The sequence below is a fragment of the Carcharhinus amblyrhynchos genome, chromosome 29 (genome assembly GCF_965287045.1).
Source record: "Carcharhinus amblyrhynchos chromosome 29, sCarAmb.v2.hapA, whole genome shotgun sequence".
NCBI lineage: Eukaryota > Metazoa > Chordata > Chondrichthyes > Carcharhiniformes > Carcharhinidae > Carcharhinus > Carcharhinus amblyrhynchos.
The window spans coordinates 7992880-8007204 of NC_137352.1; the positions used below are offsets into that span (position 1 = coordinate 7992880).

At 43.9% G+C, this 14325-nt stretch overlaps 1 protein-coding gene across 1 annotated transcript in view; it reads right to left on the reverse strand.

The window, feature by feature from the left end:
• gig2o (grass carp reovirus (GCRV)-induced gene 2o) overlaps window positions 1–14325 on the reverse strand; it is a 31146-nt gene that overhangs the window by 13345 nt on the left and 3476 nt on the right. The window contains exons 2-4 of the mRNA XM_080214562.1: window positions 14250–14263; window positions 10720–10804; window positions 5667–6346 (exon numbers count right to left, since the gene is read on the reverse strand). Of these exons, the coding sequence (XP_080070688.1) occupies window positions 5667–6346; window positions 10720–10804; window positions 14250–14263 (779 nt within the window). The remainder of the gene's footprint in view (window positions 1–5666; window positions 6347–10719; window positions 10805–14249; window positions 14264–14325) is intronic.

Below are 14325 nucleotides of genomic sequence, written 5' to 3' on the forward strand. Positions count from 1 at the left end.
GATGGACAAGAACTTCTAGGTCTAGCCGCTGGAAAATGTGGAGGGGTAGTATCCAGATGCATAAAGCAGACAATATTCAGTCCCTCCCCATCCAAGATGGAGTGAACAATTGTCACAGTAACACACTCATAAACGCATTTGTATAGAACACATTTAATACTTCACAGTGTCGAAAGCAGAAAGGACATCTGTTCATGGTGAGCAGAAAAGCAAAGTATAGAAGTAATTTAGAAAAGAGCCAGAGGCAACATAAGAACATAAGAAATAGGAGCAGGAGTAGGACATCTAGCCCTTCGAGACTGCCCCACCATTCAATGAGATCATGGCTGATCTGACGTGGATCAGTTCCACTTTCCCGCTTTCTCCCCATAACCCTTAATTCCCTTGTCTATCAAAAACCTATCTACCCATGACTTAAATATATTTAGCGAGGTAGCCTCCACCAATTCAACGGGCAGAGAATTCCAGAGATTCACCACCCTTTGAGTGAAGAAGTTCCACCTCAACTCTGTTCTAAACTGCCCCCCCCTTATCTTGAGGCTGTGCCCTCTAGTCCTGCTATCCTTTCTAAGCAGGAAGAATCTCTCTACCTCTGCCCTATCCATCCCCTTCATTATCTTATACGTCTCTATAAGATCCCCCCTCATCCTTCTAAACTCCAACGAGTACAGACCCAGTCTATTTAGTCTCTCTTCATTGTCCAACCCCCTCATCTCATGAACAAAAACAATTTTTACGCAGCAGCTTATAATGATCTGGGATGCACTGAATGTCTGTAAGGGTGGTGGAAGCAGAAGCAAATCAGATAATTAACAAAAATTAAACTTTATTTATTAGTGTCACAAATGGGCTGACATTAACACTGTGATTAAGTTACCGTGAATATCCCCTAGTCACCACACTCCAAGCCTGTTCAGATACACTGACGGAGAATTTAACATGGCCAATGCACCTAACCAGCATGTCTTTCAGACTGTGGGAGGAAACTAGGGCACCCGGAGGAAACCCACGCAGGCGCAGGGAGAACGTACAAACTCCACACAGACAGTGACTCAAGCCAGGAATCAAACCCCCGTCCTGGTGCTGTGAAACAGTAGTGCTAACCACTGTGTCACCGTGCTGCTCTATTCCTTCAAATGACAGAGCATTGAGGAAAGGACAAGGCTGTGACATTAAGGCTGGAGTTCTCCAGCTATTCACACCGGCAAGGTCTTCTGGTCTTGGAAACCACCACTATCTTCACAGCCCCCAGTAGATTTATTACTGAAGAATTCTCCTAGACTGTCACTCTCCAGTCACATGAAATATCCAGAAATGTGGTGCAGTTACAGCTGGTACATTTCTTCCTTTTCCCTGTCACCTCGAACAGATATATGGAAATCACCTACACAGCCTGTTCATGAGATTGGTGTTCCATAATCATGAATTTGTTTGAAGGCTGCCATCCACAGTTTTGATCCCGAATCTTCACCAGTGACAGCGTTTCTGTTGCACAGCCTCAGGGTAAAGGGGCGACCCGTTAGAACTCAGATGAGAGGGGTGAATTTGTGGAATTTAGAAGGCTGTGGAGGCCAGGTCATTGAGTGTCTTTAAGACAGAGATAGATAGGCTTTTGATTGATAAGGGGATCAGGGGTTATGGGGAAAAGGCAGGAGAACAGGGTTGAGAAATGTATCAGCCATGATTGAATGGTGGAGCAGGCTCCACAAGACTATAAGATATAGGTTCAGAATTAGGCCATTCAGTCCATTCAGGCTGCTCTGCCATTCTTTCATGGCAGGTAATGATTGTCATCCCCATTCTCCTGCCTCCTCCCCATAACCCTTGATCCCTTTATTGATCAAGAACCTACTTATCTCTGTCTTAAAGACACTCCATGACTTGGCCTCAACTCGATGGGCTGAATGGCCTAATTCTGCTCTGACGTGTTATAGTCTGATGATTTTATGGTTCCAGAAAGAAATGGTGGAGGTTGCACCACACTGCCAATCAGTCACTGGAAGGAGACTTCAACTAATGTGTGATCTGTGTATGAATGGGCATCAAGTTGGAGTGTTAGAGTGAAAGACTTGGAATCACCTATCAAACAATCGGGTGCTGCAGTGAAGAAGCTTTAGGATCTTTCCAACAGGTTGAATGGCTTGTCTCATTCATAATCACCTAATAAATTTCAGCTAAAGGAGGTGATCTGGGTATTCACTTAACTACTGATTTGGGGCAAATCTAGCTAGCCAGTTTCCTACGTTACAACACTGATAGTATCTCTGAAGTGTATTATTGGCTGTTTGGGCCATCCTGAAATTGTGAAAGGCTCTTTTTTATGCAAAATCTTTTCACTCACTGGGACAAATAGTGAAGGCGCAACATCAAAACAACTTATGTACGCACAAATATATGTTGCACCTTAACGTGAGGCAGCAGTTCTAGCCACTCTGCCCCCGTGAAGTTCTCAAAGTTATTAGCAATGGATTATAGAAATAATGAGGGGTGCAACCATGTGATGAGATTATCAGTAATTGTTGAGAATTTTAAACTTAAGACTTTGGTGGGGAGGTACAGGGGCCAGTATAGAGTGATGAGTATAGGAGGTAGGATCTAACCAGCTGAGCATTTCAAGGGCAATTAGGGATGGACAATAAATGCTGGTCCAGCCAGCGATGCCCACATCCCATGAACAAATGTTTAACCAAGTTTGATGCTTACATGATATGTACGTCCGTCCTTTTGAATTGTTCTGGGATGCACTGAATTTGTGAAAAATGCTACATAAACATGGATTTCTCAAAATTCTCAGAAATAACATGCATATTTTCAGGGGGTAGGATCTAACCGGCAGAGTTTTGGACAATGTGTGGATTACGAAGGGAAGAGAAAGAGGAGCCAACTGGGAAGTATTTGCATGGGTTAGTCTGAGAATAAAAGTTTAAGCAGCAGATGTGCTGATGTAGTGATAGAGGTTAGCAATGTTATTGCTAGCAATGTGAACTTTGCTTCAGCAATTAGACAAAAACATGTTTCCAGTCTTACATCCACGTTAATAATGAATCTAACCACAAAGTCAAAATGGTTTGCATATTTATTAAGGATTATAAGTTACATACCCTCATGCCAACACTCAAAATTGCATAGAATATGTGGTAGAAAATAAACTCTTACAGAAGCTCTTCTCACCATCCACTTTCTAAACTTTACCCTTTGTAGTCATGATCTAATTTTATTTATATTAATTCTAAGTGATGCCAATCCATTGGTCTTGGATGAAGTCTGTGTTCTGTCCAATTCCATATCCAAATATCCAAGGCCTAGTTCTAAAGTTGCATAGGAAGTTTGAGTTAGAAAGGCCCCACAATACAATGAAATCTCAAGCTGGAGGTGATCAAGTGAATCTAAATGTGCCATCTGGGCAGAGAGGGTGTTATAATATTGCCCTTGGCACTGATTCATCTTTTTATGTTGTCTTTCTAGTTCTTAAACTACAGAAATAATCTAAAAATATAATGGATTATAATGTAGGATATATAAATATTTCATGTAATGTTGGTTCCATTGCCAGTTTTCAAACTTAATCTTCAATATTTCCCTCCGTTGTGAGATCTCCCAGGATCTACATCTTAGGCATGACCTTATCAGCCGTTCACACCCTGCTGCTGCCGCAAGCAAGGATGGAGAATTTGGCACTCGGCCAAACCTCCACTCATTGCAGGGTGACCAGAAAATCCCACTGGCGTGAATGACCAGAAGATTCCACCCTTTACCTTGTTACCTTTACGTATGTACCTTGAATCGTTTCATGCTGCAGTTTATGTTTCTCATTTTGTGCGTCATTTCAAATATTAGCAAAAACTTTGTACAATAAACTGGGCTTTCAAAACTGAGCCCTTTGCTCATATTACTATATAATAATAGATCATCTTCAAGGGTGGCACAGTGGTTAGCACTGCTGCCTCATAGTGCCAGGGACCCAGATTCAATTCCGGCTTCGGGTCACTATCTGCGTGGAGTTTGCACATCCTCCTCGCATCTGTATGGGTTTCCTCCAAAAATGTGCAGGTTGGGTGGATTGGTCATGATAATTTGGCCCTTAGTGTCGAGGAGATTAGCACTGTAATAAATACATGAGGGCACGGGGATAGGGCCTGGGTGGGATCGTTGTCAGTGCAGGCTTGATGGGCCAAATGGCCCCTTCCTGCACTGTTGGGATTCTATGATCTTCAGAACTTAAAACATGATCCTCCAGTGCTGTTACTATTTAATTCATATCAGGTATGTTTTTAAAAAATGATCCTCCCTCCTTGCTGTTAATTGTCACAATTTCAGTGACCGATTCATTATTCGTTCATGGGATGTGGGCATTGCTGGCTGAGCCAACATTTATTCCCTGCCCTGAGGAATAGCAGCTTGAAACCTATGGGGCTGTAAACTTGATATCATATTCCAATATCCATTCTCCAAATGGGAATAAGAGGCTTCAAGTTATATTACAATTGACTTATTAATCTTAACAGAGAAATTCAAATTCCTGATTGAACACATAAGAGTGGCAGGAGGCAGTGGTGAAGTAATATTGTTGCTGGACTAGTCATCCGGAGACCCAGTGTAATGTTCTTGGGGACCCAGGTTCAAATCCCACCAAGGCAGATGGTGGAATTTGAATTCAATAAAAATCTGGAATTAGAAGTCTAATGATGACCATGAAACCATTGTTGATTGTCATAAAAACCAATACAGGTCACTAATGCCCTTTAGGGAAGGAAATCTGCTGTCCTTACTTGGTCTGGCCTACATGTGACTCCAGCCCTATGTGGTTGAGTCTTAGCTGCCCACTGAAATGGCCAAGCAATTCAAGGGCAGTTAGGGATGGGCAATAAATGCTGGCCCAGCCAGTGATGCCCACATCCCATGAACATGTTTGATGCTTATACGATACGTACCTCTGTCCTTTTGAACTGTTCTGGGATGCCCTGAAGTTGTCAAAAGTGCTACATAAACATAAATTTCTCAAAATTATCAGAAATAACATACATATTTTCAGCAGAGATTTCCATTAATTGTGGAATTAGTCTACCCCAGCAAACAACTTCTGATTAAACTTTGACTACTTCTGATCTGCACAATATCAGATTTGCCACATTAAATAGTTCCAGTTTCTACTTCTCCAAGAACCAAGCCAATCATAACTCTCTTTGCAACAACAGGAAATGGGCAGACATGGTCACCACAGGAGTAAGGTCAATGTGCCAATGCAACCTGTTTAAGGTTTATTTATCAGTGTCACAAGTAGGCTTACATTAACACTGCAATGAAGTTACTGTGAAAGACCCCCAGTCCTCACACTCCGGCACCTGTTCAGACACGCTGAGGGAGAATTTAGCACGGCTAATGCACCTAAGCAGCACATCTTTGGACTATGGGAGGAAACCGGGGCACCCGGAGGAAACCCACAGAGAGAAGAGGAGAACATACAAACTCTGCACAGATAGTGATCCAAGCTGCAAATCGGACCCGGATCCCTCGTGCTGTGAGACAGCACTGCTAACCACTGTGCAACCGCAAGATTCCCAGCAGCATTTTGTTCAGCAGGCAGTATCAAAGTCATGAAGAAGAAGACTGAAAAATAAAGGAAGGTGACGAGCCCAACAAGTCGAGGTGGTTTCAATTTCAATTGCCTGCACAGAAATGGCTTCCCATAAAAGGGCAGATAGTCTGTCCACACCCCCAGCAGGTCTGCAGCTGGTGAGGAGGCGCCGTGGTGTTTTTACAAACCCTGCAGACATGCTCAGCTGACTCCAACTCAGATCCAGGCTTCTTGTTCATGTCTGCTTGAAGAAAATCTTTCAACTGTTGCGTTGTTCCAGGACTGGGGGAACTTATTATATCAACCACCCGGATCCTTTGTGGATCCCAAACACAATCTTCCTCCAATCCACTGGGAACATTTTTCATCCCACAGTTGGGAGGGACCCAAGCTGTATCATATCCCTGTTGATTCCAAGTTTTTGCCATGGGATGATTTTCTTGATCTATTTTCTTGACTTTTCCTACTCGTACTTTTAGCATTAGAATAACTCTATCATTTGGGCTATTAATTGGATACCTCCTAGCTTTCTCTTTGTCCCTGCTAACATAGACCCCAGGGCCTAGCATCCCGTTGCTTGACTGCTTGAAGCCATTTTGTATGATAGACCATGCGTTGCTGACTGAGGTTCCATGGTACATTGTATATTCTGTCCCATTCATTGGTTCCTGATTTGACTGCAAATGATGATTATTGTCATAAATAGTCTCCCATCCAAAAAATGTCAGTGACATCTTGCCCCTGCTCCTGGCTGCTGAATCACACAGTGTCCTGTAAACAAGAAAGCAAAAATAAATTCAACTGTAAATGGAGCAGATAAAGCCTCTTGGCGATTTCTTAGTCTCCCGTCCGCACTGTAGGGTTTCTGTGATAGGTGAGGCAGATGGTCAACATTTTTTCCCAAAGGTGGGGGAGTCTAAAACTAGAGGTGAGAGGGGAGAGATACAAAAGGATCAAGAGGGGCAATTTTTTTTCACACAGAGGGTGGTGAATGTCTGGAACAGGCTGCCAGAGGTAATAACGTTGTAAATTTGTTTAATTTGGCTACAACTTGCTAAAAAAGATTTATTTACATGTTTTAAAAATGTATTTACGTGTTCATGTAAATAAATATTGTGTGATACTGTAATTCTTAGTGTTGTGTGTGTAGCTGTTTGTAAATGTTTGTATGAATTACAACGTTATTACCTCTGGCAGCCTGTTCCAGACATTCACCACCCTCTGTGTGAAAAAAAAATTGCCCCTCTTGAGCCTTTTGTATCTCTCCCCTCTCACCTCTGGTTTTAGACTCCCCCACCTTTGGGAAAAGATGTTGACCATCTGCCTCACCTACTACAGAAACCCTACAATGCAGAAGTAAGCCATTCGGCCCATCAAGTTTGCACCGATAACAATCCCACTTCAGCCTTTTACAATGCTGCATTAACGCCCACCCTAATAAGGAATGGAAGGTCACATAGCCTCCTTTATGCTGTACATTTCTAGAATGTTTTATATATGTGGATGCATGTATGTGCATGTTGGTGACATTACTTGTAAAAATGTGGGCGTGTGTGTATGAAATCATGCATTTTGATTGCAAACCTGTGCGAGTAACAAATGTCAAAGCTATCTGCTTGTTCCTTTTCAATTCTTTCATGGTATGTGGGCATTGCTGGTAAGGCCAGCATTTTGTTGCCCGTCACCAATTGCCCTAATTGAACTAATTGGCTTTCTCGGCCATCTTTGTGAGCATGGGAATGTGTGCATCGCACACCAGCAGCAAAGCACGATGATTAGCACTGCTGCCTCACAGCACCAGGGACCCGGGTTCGACCCCTGGCTTGGGTCACTGTCTGTGTGGAGTCTGCGTGTTCTCCCCGTGTCTGCGTGGGTTTCCTCCGGGTGCTCCGGTTTCCTCCCACAGTGCGAAAGATGAGGGTTATATGCGTTGGCCATGCTAAATTGCCCCTTAGTGTCAGGGGGATTAAATGTATGGCATTATGGTGAATGGGCCAGGGTGAGATTGCAGTCGGTGCAGACTCGATGGGCCAAATGGCTTCCTTCTTCACCACAGGATTTTGTGATTCAAACTTCTTGGCGCCAGTTGTGGAACTGATATTTAGACCAACAAGCTATTTCCCAGGATCAGCGCAGCCGCGCCAAACGAGGTCAAAAGACCGGCCCCATTAATTCCATTATCAACCTGTGAAAAATTGTAGCGAGTCTAATGAGGCTGGAATTCTGCTGCAAAAGAATGATTCAATGCAGCTGTTCAAATGACCAGGCGTCTAGTTAAGGTAAATAAGCAGATACAGCTTCCACTGCAGGAGAGTAGGTAACAAAAGGATGCAATTTTATGAGCATCAAGCTAATAAGAGGGAAAATGAGGAGGTATTTTTATGCAATGAACAGCCATTAATGTACTGCCTGAAAGAGTGTTGGAAATAAATTCAATAATAACTTTAAAAAAGTCTTTTGATAGATAGTTGAAAAGGACACATTTGCAGGATTCGAATCGAACTGGGAGTGGGACTAACTAGAAAGCTGGGTTAATTAACAACATAAATTGTTCTCCAATTTGCCTCAGGTGTTCATGGAATCATAGAATTACAGTGCAGAAGAAGGCCATTCAGCCCATCAAGTCTGCACTGACCACAATCCCATCCAGGCCCTATTTCTGTAACCTCTCATATTTACCCGGCTAATCCCCCTGACACAAGAGTTAATTTAGCATGGCCAATCAACCTAACCTGCTCATCTTTGGACTATGGGAGAAAACTGGAGCACTGGAGGAATCCCATGCAGGTACAAGGAGAATGTGCAAACTCCTCACAGTGACCTGAGGCTGGAATTGAACCCGGATCCCTGGTGCTGTGAGGCAGCAGTGTGAACCGCCGTACCACCCTAATCATAGAAACTTTACAATGCAGAAGGAGGCCATTTGGCCCATCAAGCCAGCACTGACAAGAATTCCACCTTATCCCTGTAACCCAGGACGCATAGGTTAGACAGATTAGCGGGGTGAATATGTGTATTTACCCCGCTTATCTACGCATCCTTGGACACTAAGGGCAATTTAGAATGGACAATGCACCTAACCCGCATGTCTTTGGATTGTGTGAGGAAACCCATGCTGACACGGGGAGAATGTGCAGATTCCACGCAGACAGTGATCCAAGCCAGGAATCGAACCCAGCTTCCTGGAGCTGTGAGGTGGCAGTGCTAACCACTGTGCCACCAAGGTACAATCTGATTGAAGCCAGGGTACAATTTCCTGGGTGTCAAACCCCCTCAGCCCATAAAATAACAACCAGTAAGATATTCAACCAAAGTTTATTGATGAGTGTCACAAGAAGGTTTACATTAACACCGCAATAAAGTTACTGTGAAAATCCCCTTGTCACCTGGTTGGGTACATTGAGGGAGAATTTAGCATGGCCAATGCACCTAACCAACACATCTTTCAGACTGTGGGAGGGAACCGGGGCATGTGAAGAAAACCCATGCAGACATGGGAAGAATGTGCAAACTCCACACAGTCACCCAAGCTGAGGATCAAACTGGAGTCCCTGGCGCAGTGAGGCAGCAGTGCTAACCACTGTGCCGCCTTACATAGACATCATTGCCGGAATTTTACCGCCTTACCCACCCAAGGCCATGGGAGAATACCATTCTGTGAGCCTCGTCCGCCCTGATTCTGGGATGGGTGAAGGGGTAAAATTCCAGCCCATCACTGCGAAGCCAATTCCTGGTTTCACCTGGTCAATGCATTGTGTCGGGAAACTTCTTAGGATTATAATCAGGAGCATGATGCCTGCTTGTTTGCTTTATCTGAGTGTTTGTCGCAGCTGATTGTAACCTCCCGCCAGTTAGATTCGCTCACTCGACACAGTCGAGTATTATATCTGATACTTCCTGGTTTGTTAAGCCTCTGGACAGAACATTTAGCCACTAAATCAGCAGAGGATGCTGCATTTACAATACAAAACACAAAATAATTCTATGTACCAAGTGGTAAAACATGTATATCAAGCAACGGCAATGGAAGAGATAATCAGGAAGTAACCCGATATGTCTGCAGTGGCCACAGCTTTCAGATATCAGTCAGTAACTCTCTCAAATATTGAACATATGAAATATCAACAAACTCACCGACTTAATTTGAATTGTGTCAATGGGTGAAGCACTGAGCTGTTAAAGTAGATTTCTTTTAAAGAGAGCACCGTTTAGACTTTGCACAACACGGCAACATTTAACTTTCAATTTCAGTATCTTAAAATAGAAAATAAAAGTCTGCCTCGTTATGAGGTGACTGTATAAAAAAAACCAGCAATAAAGTGCACAAAGAGACTGGAGTTGGGAGTGGTAGTGGGAGTGAGAGGGCTGCTAACTACAAACTTGGATGTGTCTTCCCTCAAACTCCAAAGCCTGACTACCCCTCGTGATCTAAGTGAAATTTTCTACCTTTCATTTTCCTGTTTATCCATTTCCACAGCTGAAGGAGCTGTTAACTCTTTACTGGAGTGCTGGGTTAGGGACACTGATAGTCCTCTACATGTGGACTTTATTTCCACTCTTGGCTTAGAATCATAGAATCCCTACAGTGCAGAAGGAGGCCATTCGAGCCATCAAATCTGCACCAACCACAAACCTACCCAGGTCTATCCCCATGCATTTACCCTAGCTAGTTCCTTTGATACTTAGAGGCAATTTAAGCATGGCCAATCCACCTAACTCACATGCCTTTGGATTTGGAGGACGAAACCGGACCACTCAGAAGAAACCCACGCAGACATGGGAAGAAGGTGCAAACTCCACAGAGAGAGTAAGCTGAGCCAGGAATCGAACCCAGATTCCTGGCGCTGTGAGGTAGCAGTGCTAACTATTGTACCACCATGCCGCCCTAAATCTTGACCTACGTGTTGATGGGTTTTCTGCTCTTGGGCACAATGGGTATACAGAATGATAGAATTGTTTATCTTCCCATGCAGGAAACTATTCAGTCCACTGCCCTATGCCAGCTCCCTCAATAACATTTTGAGGCATTCCACTGCCCTGTCCTTTTCTACTTTTCTGCTACAACTGAGGCCCAATTCATTTTTAAACACTTACCCCAATTTCACTATTAATCTTAAATTCAAACTTTTTAGTTGTTAACTCACCAACTATTACACAAACCAGCCTCCCATCCATTGACTCTGACTATACTTCCTGCTCCCTCAGGAAAAACAGCCTGCTTAATCAAGGCTGCCACACACCACAGACATTCTATCCAGAATTTATCCAGCACACCCATCCCGGAATCAGGACGGGTGAGGCTCGCAGAATGGAATTCTCCGTTGGCCTCAGGCGGAGATTTAATGATCCTCACTGAGTGAGGCTGTAAAATCCTGACGTCTCTCTTCCACCATCTTCCAGCAGGAGAAAGGTACAAAAGTCTGGGCTCACATACCAACCAAATAGCTTCTCTGCTACTATCAGTCTTTTGAATGGATCTATCTTATATTAAGGTGATCTTTCTCTACACCTTAGCTATGACTGTGATACTACATTCTACACTCTCTTCTTTCCTTCTTCCTCTGTACCCTATGAATGGTATGTTTTGTCTGTATAGAGTGCAATAAACAATACTTTTCACCGTGTCTGAATACGTGACAATAATAGATCAAATCAAATCAAATCAAAACCTTACCATAGTTGAGCAATTTAAATTCTTGCTGTCGGATCTCCTCAACATTCTCTGCTTCAATGACGATTCCTAGTCTTGTTTTAGCTTATGGATTTTCAGTAGAAATCACTATCCAGTGCTGTAGCCATATACATGTGTAGTCCACCCAGCTAGCTGCCCCTCTTTTTAGCAAAAGGTGCTGAGGGCAATTGCAATTGCCTCAGTGCCATATGTGTTACGGAAATACAACTGGTCTGAACTCCTTAAGTCTTTGTCACTGGGTATCTCTGTCACAGTAAGAAGTCTCACAACACCAGGTTAAAGTCCAACAGGTTTATTTGATAGTAAACACCACTAGCTTCAGGGTTTGCCCCTTCGTCAGGTGATTGGGAGTTCTGATCACAAGCAGAGCATATAGAGACCCACACACTCATATTACAGAATAAGTATTCAAAATAAGCATTCTGTAAACTGTGTGTGCTCTTATATGCTCTGTATGTGATCAGAACTCCCACTCACCTGACGAAGGGGCAAACCCCGAAAGCTTGAGGCGTTTACTATCAAATAAACCTGTTGGACTTTAACCTGGTTTTGTGAGACTTCTTACTGTGTTTACCCCAGTCCAACACCGGCATCTCCACATTACCTCTGTCACCCCAGAGTCAAAAGGTTCTTGTTTTAAGTCCCACCCTTAGAGACCTGGACATAGAATCTGAACTAGTTCTCCAATGGAGTGCTGCACTATTGAAGGCGGTGTCTTTCAGGTGAAACTTTATACCAAGGGTCTGTCTGCCTTCTCAGTTGAATGGGAAAGATCTAGTGACATAAGTCAAAGAAGAGAATTAGAACCAATGTCCAAGTTAACGATTATCACTGAATTAATTTCATGAAAAAGCAGATTGCAGTTTATAGAAACCAAAACGCAATTCTTGCTCCCTATTTCACAGCACCTATTTCACTTTAAAAAGAAGCTTAATAGATTGCTAGCTACTTTTGTTATCTTAGTATCACAGAACCCTACGGTGCAGAAGGAGGCCGTTTGGTCCATCAGGTCTGCACTGACAACAATCCCACGCAGGCCCTTTCCCCACAACCCTATGCATTTACCCTAGCAAGACCCCGGACACTGAGGGGTAATTTAGCATATCCAATCCACCTAACTCGCACATCTTTGGACTGTGAGAGGAAACTGGTGCACCCAGAGGAAACCCACGCAGACATGAAAGAATGTGCAAACTCCACACAGACAATGACCCAAGCCGGAATCTAACCCGAGCCCCTGGCGCTGTGAGGCAGCAATGCTAACCACTGTGCCACCGTGCCACTCTCTTTTCTGTGTGGATTTACTCCGGGTGCTCTAGTTTCCTCCCACAGTCCAAAGATGTGTAGGTTAGGGGGAATAGCCTTGGTAATTGTGTGGGGTTACGGGAATGGGGTGGGGGGAGAGCGCCTGGGTAAGATACTCTGTTGGAGAGTCAGTTCTGACTCAATGGATCAAATGGCCTCCTCCTGCACTGTAGGAATTCTATGAATTCTACGAGACTGAAAAACAGACGCATAAGTTCCAGTCCTTTGATCATTTATCTTGCTGACTCATCTTAAAATAAAGTTTATTTCTTGGAGACACTAAGGGTGGAATTTTCCCATCCCACCTGCTGTGGGAATCGTAGCGGGAGGGACTGGAAATGTGGCCAGCAGTTAAAGGTTCGTTGACCTCGGGGGGGGGCGGATTTCTGGTCTTGGGGTACATATGGCTGGAAAATTCTGTCCTAAGTCTGTTAGATTCAGCTGTTCATTTGGTAGTCACCATGGGGCGTATTCCCATAATAGCCGTGTGCTTATGCAAACTGTGGGCAGGAGGTTGGCCAGAGAGGGAGAAGGGTTTGGCAGAAGAATCATTCTGGGCCAACACCCCTCATACAGTGGCACAGTAAGAAAGCCGATCGTTCACTTGCCTGCTCATGAAGAGTTGGCAACTTGAGACCGAGAAAGAAAATTGACAAAGGGACACAGTGACCTTGTCACAGTAACGCTGCGGAACTAGTAATCCAAAGGCTGATTCCCAGACGTGATTTCAAATTTTAGCATACTGGGGTGCATTTAATTTTAATTCATAAATGCAGAACAAAGTACTAGGCCCCTTGATGGTTGTGTGGTGGCACAGTGGTTAGCACTGCTGCCTAACAGCTCCAAGGACTCGGGCTCAGTTCCTGGCCTAGGTCACTGGCTGTGAGGAGTCTGCACGATCTCTCCATGGGTTTCCTCTGGGTCTTCTGGTTTCCTCCCAAAGACGTGCTGGTTAGGTGCATTGACCATGCTAAATTCTCCCTCAGTGTACCCGAACAGGCACCAGAGTGTAACAACTAGAGGATTTTCACAGCAACTTCATTGCAGTGTTAATGTAGGCCTATTTATGACAATAAATAAATAAACTTAAGCTTAATGTTCATGAAACTACTGGATCGATTCCCAGCTTGGGTCACTATCTGTGTGGAGTTTGCACATTCTCCTTGTGTCTGCTTGGGTTTCCTCTGGGTGCTCCAGTTTCCTCGCACAGTCTAAAGATGTGCGGGTTAAGATTGACCATGCTAAAATTGTCCCTTAGTGTCCTGAGATGTGTGGATTAGAGGGATTAGCGGGTAAATATGCAGAGATATGGGGACAGGGTCTACGTGGGATTGTGGTCAGTGCAGACTTGATGGGCCAAATGGCCTCTTTCTGCACTAAAGGGTTTCTATGATTGTAAAATCTCATCTGGGTCACGAATATTCTTCAGGGAGGAAATTAGCCATCCTGCCTGGTCTGGCGTACATGTGACTACAGATCCATTGTAATGTCTGTGGCTCTGAATGCCTTCTGAAGTAGAGTAACAAGATATCTGCTTTAACAGCATCCTTCAGGTCATCCCGAATAGATCTACTATTCTCTCTCCACGGATGCTGTCAGACCTGCTGAGATTTTCCAGCATTTTCTCTCTTTATTTCAGATTCTAGCAGTTGCAGTATTTTGCCTTTAACAAGGTACCTGGCTGCATCAGACTGTTATAGCGAAAAAACACTGTATCACATGGACTGCAATGGTTGAAGAAGGTGCCTCATAG